Source organism: Schistocerca gregaria, chromosome X (assembly GCF_023897955.1).
Source record: "Schistocerca gregaria isolate iqSchGreg1 chromosome X, iqSchGreg1.2, whole genome shotgun sequence".
NCBI classification, from domain to species: domain Eukaryota; kingdom Metazoa; phylum Arthropoda; class Insecta; order Orthoptera; family Acrididae; genus Schistocerca; species Schistocerca gregaria.
In genome coordinates, this window is record NC_064931.1 from 723,750,986 (window position 1) to 723,767,954 (window position 16,969).

The 16,969-nt window shown below is 37.1% G+C and overlaps 2 protein-coding genes across 4 annotated transcripts in view; one reads left to right on the top strand and one right to left on the bottom strand.

Annotated features, from left to right (window-relative positions):
* Positions 1 to 1,341: 1,341 nt before the first annotated feature.
* LOC126298606 (ATP synthase membrane subunit K, mitochondrial-like) lies at positions 1,342 to 5,826 on the top strand. The gene is made up of 2 exons (XM_049990006.1): positions 1,342 to 1,577; positions 5,630 to 5,826. The coding sequence occupies exons 1-2, from the start codon at positions 1,491 to 1,493 to the stop codon at positions 5,699 to 5,701; spliced, it is 159 nt and encodes a 52-aa protein (XP_049845963.1). The 5' UTR covers positions 1,342 to 1,490; the 3' UTR covers positions 5,702 to 5,826.
* The window catches only part of LOC126298605 (plancitoxin-1-like), a 35,421-nt gene continuing 20,582 nt past the window's right edge, over positions 2,131 to 16,969 (bottom strand). The window contains exons 3-7 of one of the 3 annotated variants that reach the window (XM_049990003.1): positions 7,995 to 8,241; positions 6,682 to 6,879; positions 6,493 to 6,598; positions 6,278 to 6,419; positions 2,131 to 6,089 (exon numbers count right to left, since the gene is read on the bottom strand). In XM_049990003.1, the coding sequence (XP_049845960.1) occupies positions 5,895 to 6,089; positions 6,278 to 6,419; positions 6,493 to 6,598; positions 6,682 to 6,879; positions 7,995 to 8,241 (888 nt within the window). In that variant the 3' untranslated portion in view covers positions 2,131 to 5,894. Of the gene's footprint in view, positions 6,420 to 6,492; positions 6,599 to 6,681; positions 6,880 to 7,994; positions 8,242 to 16,969 lie in introns of all 3 variants that reach the window. The other 2 variants (XM_049990004.1, XM_049990005.1) reach the window with 2 other exon arrangements.

Here is a 16,969-nt window from a genome sequence, read left to right on the forward strand (position 1 = left end):
GAATTCTCTCAGAGAATGTTCTTTCGCTCTGAGAATCTTTTCCGGAGAATGTTGTGTTTTTTATTCATACGACCCATTGTGTCGTATGAATGAGAAAGATAACATTCTCTTGAGAAGATTCTCATGGGAAAAGGCAAACTATTCAGTGTAGTGGTATGGAACTGGCATCCGCGTGTTCTGGAAGAGAGGCACTACGATTGGATTTTAATTTTTATGTGCGGCAACAAATTATTAATACGACTACAGATAGTATACATAAATGCGTTCTCATCCGATGTCACCGAATTTTCGACATGCGGGATACTTTTCTGGTATTGAAGTTGGGCGACAACAATATGTGAACGAAATTTTAAGATTACGTGACATTTCAATGTACTCCAAACCAGAACTCTCTCATAGTTTTCTAACTCGAGACAATTTTGGTTAAATACGATGCGTAATGGTCCGCTTACGTGTCAAGTACACAAGCGGTCGTTCGTGCCGTTCGCTACGAGAAGCAGATCGCTAAGTTTGTAATAAACCAGTTATTAATTTTTCTGATCGGTTTACTTATTCCTAACGGAACATAATATAAGATTTCTGCTGTCGGAAAACCTGATGAAGACCATTTGAAATTGTCAGTGGCACAGTTGTCTGGTGTATACCTAAGTCTTCTTGTACATCAATCTAAAAACTTGGGTCTGTTATGTAGCAACCAAAACGTTCTGATTGTAATCTCGTTTGAATCTCGTTATTTTCGGGAAGAAAGTTCGCCAGATAAATAACGTTTTTATTTTTAAACCCGTATGAACTTCGACAGTTTCTCTCTTCAGCACTTCTCGGCCTAATTGCATCTTTTTTGCCTTCCAAGCAACAGAAATATTCTCAGTTTTACTAATAAAACCTCCGTAAAAAGTAACCACAAGAGAACTTACGCCGCTTGAAGTATGCTACAGAGCTCATTTCAAAATACAGTGATTGTTCTGCACTTCTGAGAAGCTCCTCTAGTTTTATTCACATGAAATTGAAGAAATTTTTTGTTTTAAGCAACTTCTTCCACCCTTTTACTCACACTGAGAACATTCTCGGATGAATAATGCGAATCTACAATTTGCTTAATTCATGCAAACCTAAGAACTTTTTCCGAAATTTTGAGTATTCTTCGTTTTATTCATACGACCAAATGACTGGACGAAGATGGCGAACCGGAAGTTTGTTGAAACTGGGTTGGGTGAACATGTCAGGTATGCCGCGAATTAATGCATGTAAACGTTTTACCGCAGGCAAATCCTAACGCGTGGACTGGCTTTCGTTATTGAACGCCTCCAGTGCTCATATGCAGCACATCTGTCGCTGCATAGAGGGTTGTGTGTTTCTGTGCATGAAGTGCTTTGGAATTGGTTCCATTTTCCCGTGCCCGTGCTAGCGAGACCGGCAAGTAAAGTACAAGGGAAAAAAGGGCGCAGTTTTTGTTTGCTTAGGGTAATACCCATCATAATATTTCGCAAGCTATGGCAGGAGACGCCAAAGTAGAAGAGGGCCAGTTAAAAGGTCTGTCGAAATATTTCAATTCAACTACGAATACCGGGAGGGCAAATGTGAGTAACATTTGTTTTGAAGGTTATTTCTAATTCTCAGTAATATTATCTGGGTAGGTGCGCTTCATCACGATATTTGTGATTCTCTGTAACGATGTTAATTTATTGCCCATTTGAAAAGCTAAAAATAGTTTGTAGATAATAGCACACATTAAAACGTTAAAAACATTGCGCAGCAGTTCATAGCAGTTAATGCTAGACGTACTTCTGGCAAGATTTGCTAGCAGTTTCAGGACATGTTTAAGAATTTAAATTTTTTTTGCCAAGTCGAATTTGTTCAGTAGTTCACCATCTTTAAGGGCCTTGAGTAGGTGGTTCAGTTTACAGTTAGATTTCCTGAAGCCTTCTATGTAGGTTTGGTATGTTAATTCATGGGTAGAACATAAGCAAGTGATAAGTATGCTGTAGCATGAGTGATATATTGTGGTAAACAGTTAAAACTTCTGGTTGAAAATTAGTTCTGAGACTAAAGTCTAAAATTTGCAGTAGCTGTATATTAGAAGTTAAGATGTGCATGTGACTCGTGTCCTATACCTGATCACTGCCTTTTCCCATGCACTACAAATTTCATCACCCAAATGTGTCTCGAGGACAAATTCAGTACGTCATGGTCTCCATTTCCCTTCCATATTTTTAGTTGATGCCCACTTAACTCATAACTTATATCCACTCATTCTTTCTTCATAATTTTCCATTATTTGCTGAGGAGTGAAAAGGTAGAATTTTTTCTTGTTCACTGCCAGTAAATCATGTCTTGCACACAGATTTTTGGCCCAACGGGATTTTCTCTTTTGAATCAATTTTCAGGTGTTTCACCATATTGAATATTTACATACCATTATTGTCTTAAGCAGTGGTAGTAAATTTTGGCTTGGATGACCTTTGCAAATTGTTACCTAATGTCTACTGCTGCTATATTAAACATGTGATGGAGGGGGTGTGTCTTGGTAACACTTGCACCATAGCTCTTGCATGGCTAACTGCTGTAGTTTTACTTAAACTAGATAGTGTTCAGATAATTTTTGTTAAAAATTTTAATGCAGTGGGCAAACTTTAAGCTGGAAAATACAACCAGTCATAAAATTTCCAGCTCTTTCATGGGAGAATATCTTGTCTGCATTGTTTCTTCTGTGTGCAGCTTTAAGCACAATATAGGAAGCTTAAGGTGGATTTGTCTTCAGCTGAGGTTCAATTCTAAAAATTTCTTAAATTTACATACCATGTACTCAATCTGTATTTGTAACATTTAGATTCTTAATGAATACAAAATGTTCATTTGAAAGATTTGTACAGTATCATTTAAGATGTATAATAATGAAAAGTAAGTTTTTACACAGTGAAATTTGTGGACACACATTTATTTTACTTTATAATATTAAATTGTTAAATTTAAATTATTCTTAGTGTTACCCATGGAAGAAGGAATCTAGTTACTGTCACTGTTAAAAACAGCAAGTCATAGAAATGTAGACTTCATTCAGATCCTTCACAACATAAATTCATTCCATTCACAGTTAAGTTAAACTACTGTGATATGTTCTCAAAAGAGTGATCTAAGATTATCCTCAGAATACCTGACACTCTAGTTTCTTCTCTGTATAGTGTTAGACTAAACTGCACTTAGTGTGTGTGTCTTCTCTGTTGTATGCTGCTGTTCGTTCATTGTGTTGATTGTAGCCATTTGGTGACAGTGTATGATGCCCAGTGAGGATCACTCAGTTCAACCATATTTATTTCCTGAATGTGTTTAGATTTCTGAGGGAATCAAATTTCACCTGGAAAAATTGAGCAAATGCTAGGAGTTCTGTGTTTTTAAGTCGGCATTGGAATCTCATTTTATTGAGTTTCATAAATAAGAAGTTGTAAAATATTTAATACTTCAAAGTGTGTTAATTACATGAATATTATTGTATATAAATTATCGCTGCTTAAAAAGTGCAGCAAGGGGAAACAAATTGATTGATTTTTTGTGGAATGTATGAATCATAATTTTAGTGCAACACATGTCCATAGTGAAAAGTCTTCAGATTTCCTAATTTAAACTGCACAATTAATAGGGTAACCATTAGTGGAAATGGACAAATACCAAACCTTGCAAAGGTTAAAAGGCTTGCATGTTCCATGCTTCATCTCTTTAAGAGGTGTCAGTTTATGGAGCTTATGATCTAAATACATTTACAGTAGCATCCACTTCAGGAACAGGTTCTAAACTCCAGCAAACCATTGCCATAAGTTTCTGTATAAACCAACTCAGAAGTAACAGCAAAATAAGCATCTGGTGGATTGCATCAGTTGTGTGAGAGAGGCGGGGGGGGGGGGGGGGGGCGCATTCCTACAGAGCTCTAAAATGTTTTCAAGAATGAGATTGGAGCTTCTCATTGCCCATGAAAGGGTTAAAGGGCTTTCCATCCTGTGCTATTTTTTATTATTTTAAAATGTTATCCATTGGACAGGACTTGCAGCTACTGCAATACTTGACACACTTTTTTTGGATAGAATTGATGCAGGTATTTCCAGTGATTGTTCCACTGAAAGGTTATTCATTTTCATCCTTGGCCTGCAAAAATTATTTTTGTACTGTGAACACTATTGATGAAATTTTGTCATTAAATATGAGGGTTGTGCAAGAAAAGATTGCCCAAATTTATATTACAGTTAATATATTTTACTTACTTAAAGTTTGTTTTTCATTCACATGTGAGGTTTCAAAACAATTCATACAGATGGCAAAGCAGTAGTGATACATTGAAATGTTGATGCAAGACACTTAGTACAAGCAACATGCTGTAATTGAATTCTTGGTTGCATAAAAGCACAGCCTGGTGAACATCCAGAATTGTTTCTGTGCACTGTGTGGTAGTGATGTAGGTGATAGGGGTGCTATTGTGCAGTGGGTAAAGAGGTTTACAGTATCAGGACGCACATAAACTAAGCTTTACGATCGGCCATGTTTCTGATGTCGTGTCACAGCCACTGCTCGAAGCTATGGTGAATCGCGTGAATGTCATTATTTGTGCAGACTGGTGCATTACTCAGCAGTCAGTTAGCATTTTGAAGTCTGTGTGCAATGATTGAAACTCTTGGGTATTCAAAGGTGTGCCCAAGATGTGGTCTGTTCTGCGGATTTGTGGAACTTTATTCAGAGAAAAGCCTTACATCGGAACTTTGAGACCAGTGGAGAGGCCTTTGTCACAGATCATTACAGGTGAAAAAACCTGTATGCATCACCTTTAGCAAGCAACAAAAAGGCAGTCATTGGAGTGGCACCATCCGCAATCACCTAAAACAAAGAAATACAAGGCAGCTCCCTCTGCTGTGTCATGACAGCTGTCTTTTGGGATATTGACATTCTCATTCAAGTGTTGCCCAAAGGGTCAGCCAAGAAGTCAGTGGCATATGTAAAGATTCTAAACAGAATCAAAAACTGTTTACAGATCGAAAAGAATATTTGAAATGTTTATGGTTTCTGCAATATTACCGTTCAGTGCATATCTTCAGTTTTGTTAATGTGAAAGAAGAAAAAAATCATGGTTGTGGTGATAGCCTGGTCTGAAGCTTAGACCATTTGAAAAAAACCATCACTGGTATTGTGTTATAGTTGCCATGTTTATGGCATTTGTCACATGTTGTCTACATCACTGGTCAAAGCCAATGACTCTTGTTGAATATTCATCTTTATCCCTATTAACAGTTTTTGTATGAAAAGGGTCCAAATTAAATCTTATTCCCAAACAAGTCTCGGAACTTGAACACATCACAAAATTGCCTAATCGACCCTAAAGGTCAAACCTGGCACTGTACTTGAGCCACTTATGGATTCTCTGAAGTGTGATTGAATGAGCACGGGGCAAGAGCTTTTTACAAATGGAATAATACATACTCATGTAAGGTCATAGAAGGTGGAGGAGACTAATTAGAAAAATAGTACATGTAAATTAAATGTTGACTTTTTCATCAAATTTAACTCTTGTTGTGAGAAGAAATTGTGGGATGTTATTGGAATGACTCATGTGAGGCATTCTAAACTGATAACTTTTCCTTTTTGTTTTCAGGTAGCAAAGGCTACATATGCTGGTGTTGGTCTTGTTATATTATATTTCATGTTGAAACCAAAGAAGAAGTGATCCAAAGTTTGTGAGAATTAGTACCAAATCTGTAAATAAACTGCAACTTGTGATTTAAGTATTATAAATTCTCAACACAGTGCATTGTATAATTGAATACAGCATTAAATTTTGTAAGAAATTAATTTTTATTAATTAATGAGATGTGTGGCCAAATCTCATGATATTAATACTGTCAGTAATTTCATTGCATTTATATCACGATGTTATAAATGAATATAAATAACAATAAATACACAGTTGCTTGTTTCTCCATGTAAGAGGCTTTGTTGTTAAAATCTTCTGCCACTGGGCAGGAATCAACAGATTGTACAGTACTTCTGTAAGCAATCCATAAATCTTTGTTGGACGTGCACACAGTGCCACCCCCTCTCTTCTTTTGAGACTCCTGTAACATTTGACTAAATGTAGTAATCAGGTGTAATAATTATCACAAGAGTGACTGAACTGTGTGCATGAAAATTACCTAAAAAATACAAAAACCAATACTATATTTAAATGAAGATCATGTACATAAATAAGCTAATGAGACATTCCCTCTAAAGCAACAAAAATGCACTGCATCATTGTACTTGCCATTCTATTTATATCACCAATGCAGACCCATGGATTGCTGCTGTTACTTGTAACTGTCCACTTTGAATGATCCTTACTTGAATGGAATTCAGCCACTTGTGATTTTCCAGTGTTGCATGTTACAGCTGCAATGTTCTCAACACTGTTGAAGGAAGGAGTATTTTAATGGCACAGTAAAATTCTAGTTAAGAGTGTAAACTTTCATTTGAACTTACATGAAGTCTGACTGGCACTCCGATGGAAGTTTTCCTTCACCATTCTGCCACGATTCAACAAAGAGGTCAGATTTCAGATTAGGAGCCACCAGGTCTGCATACAAATCTGTAAAGTACGTCCATAGCTCATGGCAATATATGGGAGAAATATGTAAAAGAACCACTGCTATTACTCTTCCTTATATTTACCTTCCCCAAAGTGGTGTGATTTTGCAAAAGACCAAAAGGAATCTCCTTTTGTGGATGTAAGTGTAGCTATGTGGAACCAAGGTGCAGCTTCTATCCATTTTTTCTGAGATGCGAGTGATAAATTTGGATATACATCCTTTAAATTAAAAGGTATCTGTGCACTGTAGAGTTCTGGTTCATTGTACAATAGCTGTTCTCCTACAAGAAAGAGAATCAGATAATGATCAAGGATTTAACATTTTTACTAATTTCAGTGCTGCAGTCTGGCAAGATTTGGACAATTTAGATGACAAGAAATGCAAGGGTAATGAGGTTCCACAGATTTATATGGGAACTCCCAAGTTTCTCCATTCAATGACAAACTGATAAATACTGCAGCAATAATATAGGTCAAGTTGTATGTTACAACACCACATGGATAAACTCCCATATATTTTTTGAATGATCTTTGTTTCTAATTATTGGCAACATCGTGGGGTCATGTTAGTGTCATAAGATGATACTTAAGTCAGTAAATACTAATGTACATAGTTTGAAGAACAAACCTTCAGTGTGTAATGAATGTGTTCTTTGGTTAGTTAACTTATCACCTAATTTCTCTCTATTCAAAAGGCACTATTTGTACCATTTTTTTAGCAAATTATTATTGCATTTGTTGTGTTGGTATTACTGTTTAAGAATTTCAGAAGACACGTGAATGACTTGTCCATTTGATAGACGATATATATCCTAAACATTTTCATTGATGGTTGTGCTGCACTCTGTAGCAGATGCTTAAAGTAAACATTTGTATTATTAGAGAAACAAAACAAAAAATGAACATCTGTCAAACCATATGAAATTTTCTTAAATGGTCCAAGAAACAGATAGAAAATATTTATAACATTGCTTTATTCTGTAAAATGAAAGAGGGTTTCACTAAGTTTTGCTTGATAAACATAACATTCACTCAGAAGAGGGAAAAGCATCATTTTATTGCTAATAGGTGGAATTGGCTTAATCTTTTGAAGTGAAATTCCTTGGGAGAATTAAGACCAAATGCAGAGAACTTATTATAACAAGTAATGAAAGCTTTTCCAAAAAAAAAATTCCAGTATACTTTCATATTGATTTAAGCCATGATTGGAAGTAAGATTGGCACTGCTGAATGGTAGAAATCCAATGACATGCTGTTCACTGCCTAGATCACGATGCTTTAAACTGTGTAACAGAAATAGCAGTCTTGCACGAAGCTGCATGTGCAAGTATTCAGGGTTTATAATGAAGAATCCTAAACTCCTCAAAAGATGAAAAAATTGTACTAACTTTCATACCCACAATATCCAGGGATTTGGCAGCCATACTAATGCAGAAGAAACTCTGCCCATAGTGAAGTCCTGTTGCAGGGTACCCATACATCTGTGATGTGCAAGGAACATTAGGGAACTTAGGAACACTGTGAACGAGCCAAAATCCACCATCCATATTTGCCACAACAACTCCTTTTGTGTGTCCTAGATCTAAAGATGAAGTACCATTAACTGGCTCATCATTGTATATTAACCACAGAAGACTGCTATTCTGAAAAAGAACAGATTTACAATATAATATAGTTTAAATTGTTTTGAAGTAAAATTTGCACAAGGCCGATATTGCACACTTATGGCGATACATGAGCAGCAGAGAATATAAATAAGTGAAATCATTGAATTGCAAGTGCAAAACATCAGATTGGGGGGGGGGGGGCAGAGCTGGCAGGCACTTGACCTGTTATGATGATCTAATTTGGGCACATAGTGAAAAATGTTAATACTAGGAAGAGCACAAGAATGTCATTAGTGTTATATTAAAAGCTGTATATATTAAAGGGAAGCTGTTTAGATTATATCTGAGAATAAACCATAGCTCAATATAAATTCATGCTTTCACTTTTAATAGCTCAGTTATTTTACCCAGAAACAGTAATATTTAGCATGTTAGTATTTCAATCGAAGCACAATGAAGAAAATGCCGAATGAAAAGTTCAGAACTGCTGAAATCAGAAGAGAAAAAAAAAGTTGTGTGCTAAAATCATAAATGACTGTAATTTAGCTTAATGATCCAACATATTTGGGGGGAGGGGAGTGGAGGCAGTTGGTCACTTTGTTTTTATGGAAAGTACGTTTTGAATAGAAACCTCTGTATACTTTAGTACAAAAATTACTCACATCATTTGCGTGCTTTATAGAACAGGTTGGTAAATAACATTGGAAAATAAACATAAATTTTTCACACACTGTCAGGTGGGTTACAAAGATTATGTAAGATTAAAAAGGCTGAGACTTCAGTCACTAGGTATTTTTGGTTCTAAATGCAAGCACAGTCAAATTCTTCGCACTGATCATTAACTTTCAGGGTTGAGGAGGGGGGCTGTAGGATTAGTTTCAGCAAGGTTTGAAAAGTGCTACTGGAAGAGAAAGCATGAACCATTCATTGAAGGGTCTTTCTACTTCCAGATATCTTTACTGACTGGACCACTGATCCATCCATTGGCACCCTGTTCTCATCTGTCACAGAATGCACACAGTGGAAGATAATAGTACTCCATACAGGGTGGTTACTGATATGTTTCTCAGCCAAAGAGCACCACTCACCATTTAGCAGTGCTGCCCCCCCCCCCCCCCCCCCCCACACACATACACACACACACATTTGGGGATTGTTATAATTGGTCATGGGCATTGGTTGACAATGCTCTGGTTTCTTTCAGCAGTATATATAATATACCTCAAGTTTTCTTCTTGATATTCTATATGCAACAATCCAAATCAGATTTTCACTTCGTAGAAAGGAGTGTGGCCAATGAGGTGCAAGATCACATTACATCACAAGCAGGCCTTGGGAGACAATCTTTTTCAGTTGAAGCCCAAATTTGGTGGGTTTTATCATAATTCATGTCCTGTGAATACTGTATATGCTGTTTCAAAGCACCAACACATTAAGGGACTTTTGGAAACACATTGATACAATTTGCAGAAACAAAATTATGGGAAATGTCATATTGGTTCAAGAATTTTTGTTTGGTTGTTTTTGTTCAGGTAACTTGCGTGTTCTGAATGTACGCTGTTTCAAGTCGACAGTGAATTGAAGATTTCTCAATCTTTCTTGGTACAATTTGTTACAGTTAAATTCCAGTTAATGATGTATCGGCAATTAGTCTCCATATCATAATGTAAGAAAATGGTTATAAGATTCACAAGTTTCCAGTAGTTAGTGGATAGCGGTGGGAGGTACAAGACCAAATTTAGTTGATTCAAGTCTTGCTAAAGCCAAAAACTTGTATTCCTCTTTGCATTTTCCAAATTATATAATATTAGTTATGTACGTATGAGTGCTCTTCTCAGGAGTGAATTTGCGTTTTTGTGAACATTTCAACAAATATGGACCAACAAACTGCAAGACTGCTTTCTATGTCACTGCCAAATTCAATAACAATTCAGTGTTTACTTATTCATACAAAAACCATTCCAAATAGTGGGGTATGTAATTCTTTTATAAATATTACACATGATTGTGTGCTAAAAATTCTGCTACTGCATCGGAGTGATTTGATAAGAATGACCATAGGGTTTTCACTAAGAAATGAAAAAGGTGAAACTTACTTTGAAGACTTTGCAATAGATGTTTTAATACATGTCATTACTGACTGAACTTCACTTGTTTTATCATTTCTTGGACATTGAAGTTTTTGTGTATACTAGATAGAACACAACAAAAAGATGGACAAGAGGTGAAGTGTGTTTTAATAAAGCTAATACAGCAGTTTTTCATGTGTCCATTTTTTTAACTGTGAAATGCGTGAGGTATATATAGCTGACAACTGCTGCTAGTGTGCTGCAGTTGCAAATCGCAGTGTGGAGCATGTTCCATGTGATGCATCTGCTCATTTCTAAACATGCACCAACCACAATGGGAACCACACATGGCATGCTTAATGATGAGAAAAGCCCATGTGAGGACAGCATAAAGGAAAATATGAAACTACCATAAAAAGGTGGCTATTTGGATGTGAAGACATTTGACTGTGTCAGATTATATAAGGGTAAGCTAAATTTCTAAATCAGATTTTAAGCAGCAAGTTATTTCCAGAGGTAGATGTAGATCAAAACTATATAAATTGTGGAAAGGGATGAAATTAACATGGGACCTGGAAAAGTTAAATAAACTGCAGCTCTTTCATGTTTCCAACTGAGCAGTAGGCAACACTTAACTGTAACATAGGAAAAGCTCAACCTAGTAGAAATCCTTGGATAAATATATTGACTGACAAAATAAGAAAATATAAAAATGGAACAAGTGATGCAGGCAAAAGGAAATACAGGCATCCAACACAAGGTATACAACATAGGCATGAGAACTAAACAAAAGAAGGAAATTTGATGACACTTATTGAAAAGGAAGTAGATGCAAATGAAATAGGAGGGGTGGTACTGCAAGAAGGGTGAGGTAAGCTGGAGTAGATGGCATTCCCTCATAATTGTTGAGACCCTTGTGAGATCATATCATGACAAAACTATTCCAGTTGGTGCAATATATGATAAAAGTGAAATACCCTCCCACTTCAAGAATAATGTAATAATTCCAGTTTCAAAGAAGGCAGGTGCTAACAGGTGTGAATATTACTTAACCACCATCAGGGGAGACTAAGTTGTCCCATAACTTGACTTAAAGGGGGGGGGGGTTGGTTTGATAGGACACATCATAACACCTCAGGGAATTGTCCGTTTGGTAATGGAAGTAAGTGTGGGAGTAAAAACTGTAGATGGAGACCAAGACTTCACAACAGTAAGCAGGTTCAAAGGGGTGTAAGTTGTTGTACTTACGCAGAGATTAAGAGGCTTGCATAGGATAGACTAGTGTGCAGAGCTGCATCAAGAAAGTCTTCGGACTGAATACCACAAGTCAGTCACTGCTGTATGATGAGATTCTTTGGAAGGGCTTGTTGCTTAAGTGTGTGGATCTGTCTTTCCATATGCAAATAAAGTGTTTAGCATAAAAGTGCATCCAAGCATACATCCCCTGCCTCAAAATCCTACTTACAGTAGATATTCCAAACAGTAGCAAAATTTTTGAGTTTAACAGTGCTAATCTACAAAAGATAGCAATCAAAAATAGGAACGAAGTCACATCCAGTGATCAAGATCAGCAAAAAGACGGGGTGTGATAAAGAAGTGCTTGCACTTCCAAGGGGGTTCCAAACAATATTCCACAAGGCATTATCCCAGTACAAGTTGTATGCTTTAACATATCTTTGGCTTCTGAACAGATTCATCCAGAGTTTAACACAAACTTAGATTACAGTAATGCTAAGTGCCCGAAATATCCTATGGTGTGAAGGTATGTGTCTATGCAGCAATAGTTCACTAAACTATAAATAATGCAAAAAGTTCAAAGAGCAAATTCCACCTTTCCTTAAAAAAAACTAAAAAGCAAGAGTAACAAAAGTTGCAGAACTCCAACACTTAGCTTATCATTAAGGTCTATTAATTAAAATTTAAAATGGAGTTATTCTTGAAGTATACAAAGTGGTATTGAAACAACTGTTTGTACTCAGAAGTTTACAGCACAACTAAAGGGAAGTTTTCAATAGCGAGGAGCCAACTGCAAGTTTTATCTGTTATAGAATCCTTGGAAACAAACTACAGGAAATAAGTGGATTAATGTTTTGCTTTAAACTGAGAAGTTGGTTAGTATGCAAGTATAAAAGGACAGAACATAAATGAGCTATTACGCACATTCAGTTACTGAAAAAGGAGACACATTTAAAGGGCAAGGAGTGACTTCCCCATCATTTTATAAGGTCTTTTTGCCTTTTGATCGGGTAATTGGCTTTGGGAAGAATATTTAAGTAATTTTATCTAAATATAGTTACTAATTACTGTATTTAAATGCAAGATAGTGATGCCTCAGGTTACTATTATTTATAATACTGAAAAGACAAATATAGTTCCAAAGTATTTGAGAGAATATTTGTAGCAAGCTTATGAATAATAAACAAAATCTACAGTCAAAATTAATAGTTGGTAACAATTTTTTTTACACGAGTGATTTGCTATGTGCTTATAAATATTTTGTATGAAGTTGCTGAATAAATAGCATTCGTGCCGAAATAGTGTGATGTAGAGCATCTGAGTAGTCTAATGAAGATTATACCAAAGGAATTCTAGTCAAAATAAAACGACTGAAACATTTTAATATCCCATTAAGGGAAAGGCACAGACCTACACTAGATGAGAATGAACAAGACCTGAGTATAAGAGTTTGGCATTAACCCCACTTTCCTTCCTTTTGTTCTACCACCATCCATAACGTAAACACAAGAGTACTCATAGAAAGATATTCATACTATACATTCGTTATCCATAAATATGAGGAAGCTAATTGCATACCATCTTTTGTCAGATACGGCCACTTTCCTAAAAAACATCAATAGGCAAAACAAAATAGATGTTATCTTCTACATCATTTACACACTCCAAGATGCCACAGAGCAATTCCTTGCACACTAACAGAACAAAAATGTCTGTTACAAAGTATCATCCCATGAATGTTTTCAATAAAAGACAGATCTCAAACAAAGGTTTTGTCACCAAGTTATCATGTTTGACAAAAACCTTCATTTAGTACTGTGTAACTGTTACCCAGTTGGTAGTTTTCCATTAGAACACTCAAATTTGATTCCAGGTCTAGTTCTGTTTTTTTTTTTTTTTTTTTTTTTTTCTTCGTAGTTTTAGATTACCTGGCTTCTTAATCATTGTACAGCAATGCCTTATTCAAACCCCCTGCAGTTATTTAATACTAAAACAAAAATAAGAGTAAAATCTTACCCCCTTCCCTAAACAAAAAGGACGCCACCCCACTCATTCTACTACTGAGACATTTTTACTTCCGTTACATATACTTTTACCTGTGTCAGGCTTTGCTACTAATTGCGATAACCTTGTATACAAAATCTGCTCAAGGGTGTCTCTGGCACCCTTCTCAGGTGGTCAGTTTCTCTAAAAACATGCTCTGCCAGGGTCTAATATAAATTGCACTGTAGGTTGGGAAAGATGGAGAAATCGGCCAGGGCAGAGCATGCATTGTGAGAGGCCGACAACACGATAAAAAGTCGCTGACAGATATTCTTGCAGTGGAGAGGAGCTACCATGCCCACTTTTAGAGAGATGGCACAGAAATTCACAAACATAAGTTTGCACAAGAAAGACGAAAGCCTCGCAGTAAACAAATCCTGGATTCCCTTGGTGCAGTGGAACACTCGTTGTAGCAAGGGAATCCAGAGAAAAGCCCCCAGACATTGGTGCAATAGATACATACAATCTCCGACTGCTGGCCAGATTCCAGTCCACCACCAGCAATGGATGGTGTAACCTTGACAATGCCAAGAAAATCTTTACACAAGTATTGATCACAGATCCCGACATGGAAGCCAACAGGCAATATGTCGAAATAACACAAACAAAAATACAGGCTGCCTGCCTGACAAAACTGAACATAGCACTGTATGTGGTCACAAGAATAGTATTAATTTTATTTGTTACAAATGGTACTGTCACAACCACAATTGAAGAAAGTATTGTGGAAGCTACAAGAGAGTCCAGGTGATGTTATCAATGGACAGCTCTACTTGGATTCCACCACAACAATGAGCCTACTCACAGGATATTGCCTACATAAGAATTTCTTGAGTCCCACATCACATCTGTGGTTAAACATTAAAGATCAGATCCGGCCCAATAAAAATTTAATTTTCTTTCTAAAACTGAAAAAAATCCATGGGTATAATTGTGTATATCAAAAGTAGCTACAGTTATCTTGAAGTATTTCTAAACAACCTTCTTGTTCTCCAGTTCCTTGACAAGGTTCTGTAAGACCAAATGCATTGGCACATATATGGGGGCAATACAGAAAGGTTCCATTTGAAAGCAGTACAGTCCCGAATCAGTATGCCAATATCACTGTGAACATTGTGGCAATCGTACCACCGATCCAACAGGTTGAAAATATTCGTTTGGTAAGACACTGTCCTATTGCATGAAGAAGTCTGCAACTGCATGCTGCACATCCTCATCTGATTGGAATCACCAACCACTGAAGACCTTTTTAAGGGACCAAAGGTGTTATAATCACATAGAGAGAGAGAGAGAGAGAGATCAGGACTATAGAATGGATGAGATTGACCGGTGTGTTGCATCACACCACGACCAGCTTGGAACTTGGCACATCATTCCGCAACTGATATTTGACAGACATGTTGTCCCACACACATTCTTCATTCTCCGATGGATGTTTACCAGTGTTTGAAAAAAAGAATAACAGCACATTGGTCTTGTTTGAACACATTTTATAATAGTTCATGTTTTCACATTTACTACATGCATTTTGGAAAGAAATGTCACAGTAATCCCTTGCATACAGGGCGTTGATTTTAACTGAAGACATTGAAATATCTCAAACTACACATCAAATAAAAAAAAAGTTATAATTCCAATTTGTTTGTCTTAGATGGTGGCATCCAATGATACAACACCCCACTCCTGTGTGGGTGGAATGGACAACCTTGAAATCTTCAATGGGAATCCCCATTTTTTATTGCACATTACGATTCACGTCTAAATCTAAATGTGTTTCGTCTGAAGTATTTTCTTTGTTTCGCCACGGATGACACTGTAATTGGAGAAATAGAAATCAGTACAGAATTGTAATTTGTGAGCGACTTGCTCCTCAATGGACCTTTAATATCCAGTCACACGTGGGACCCCCACCTCCATGCTGCAAGGGGAGGACAGGTCAGTATTTCATAACTTCGAATTGGAAACCCCCTTAGCAATGTTGTATTCATATGACATAATGAACAGCAGACTACTCGATACGCTACCGTACTTTTCCAATTAGAGTAAATGTTCAAACGTAGTACTGCCAACTTCAATACACATAGTGATCCGCTTTCCAAATGACTGTACAGGACAAAAGCATATCTTCGGGAATTTCAGCAGAAGTGTTTCTGAGTTGGTTGACTGTGTCTTCACAGCCTGTTGGCACATCTTATCTTTTAAACATCCCCACAGAAAGAAATCCAGTAACAAGGAGTGCTGCAACCTAAGGGGCCAATTAATAGGACCACATCTGCTGATCCACCGAGCAGTGTAAAGTATGGTCTAAAACCTCCTGTGCTTCAGTTGCATAATGCACTGGGCAACCGTCAAGCTCAAACAACATACGTTGTCGAACATTCAGGACAACATCCTGCAGTAATATCAGTGGCTCCTGTTCCAAAAATGGTTTGCTATTTGCATCCATTCAATGTGCCATTGATAAAATATGGACCAATGAGTTTGTTCCCCATGATGCCACACCATACATTAACTGTCCAAGGATGTTGATAGTCAACTTGCTGTAACCAGTGGCGATTGTCTACACTCCAGTAATGCATGTTATGCCAATTAACAATACCACGGTTTGTGACTGTAGGCTCATGGGGGTCATTTGCACTTGTTGATGTGCCCATTCATTAAACACTACATGTTTATGCAAATTGGCACCATGAAATTCTTGATGCAGTGACACCTGATATGGATGATACGATGAAGCAGTATTGTGACAATACTACCTACAAACATACCAGCATCATCGTGTAATTGCTGGTTGCTTATCCGTAGGTTGTTGAGCACAGCTGCTAGTACAGCTGTTTCATTAGCTTCTCCTGTAAAACGTCTGGTTTGTTTCCTTTTGCCAGTCTGTAGGCTGCCATCAAACATAAAGGCATTCACAACCTTGTGAACAAGGAACAAGAGGAAGATTTCTCCAGAAAACGCACCGTGTACAAGGCAACAGCAGCCTCAAAATTTCTCCTAAATTCTACGTAAAATCATCATTATTTCAATTTTTGCTTCTGTGCTTGCAACAGTCACTGTCCACTTTGATGTCTGTTCTCCTAATGACAGGTAGATATGCAGGCAATAACACTGCACTAGTACTATTAGGTTTAGAGCCACTGTCTGTTTCTACGTTTGCACTATACATGAGCTCTGGTTGCAGTGTACTGCCTGCTATGATACGTCATAGTTTGGTGCATGGCCACAGTGCCACATTGAGTAGTCACATGTACGATATGTTGGAGAAATACAACACTGTGAATGGGGTTTCCAATTAGAAGTTATGAAATCCTGGCCTGTCCTATCCTCCAGTGTGAAGGAGCGGTCCCACGTACCACTGAATATTCAAGGGCCACTCAGTAGCATGTCGTAAATTATGACTGTGTACCCATTTA

What these genes read in the sequence shown, in the direction of transcription:
- LOC126298606 (XM_049990006.1), top strand. Translation starts at nt 1,491, where the DNA reads ATGGCAGGAGACGCCAAAGTAGAAGAGGGCCAGTTAAAAGGTCTGTCG. An exon ending in CGAATACCGGGAGGGCAAAT is followed by an intron (nt 1,578 to 5,629) that starts GTGAGTAACATT and finishes TTTTGTTTTCAG; the next exon opens with GTAGCAAAGGCTACATATGC.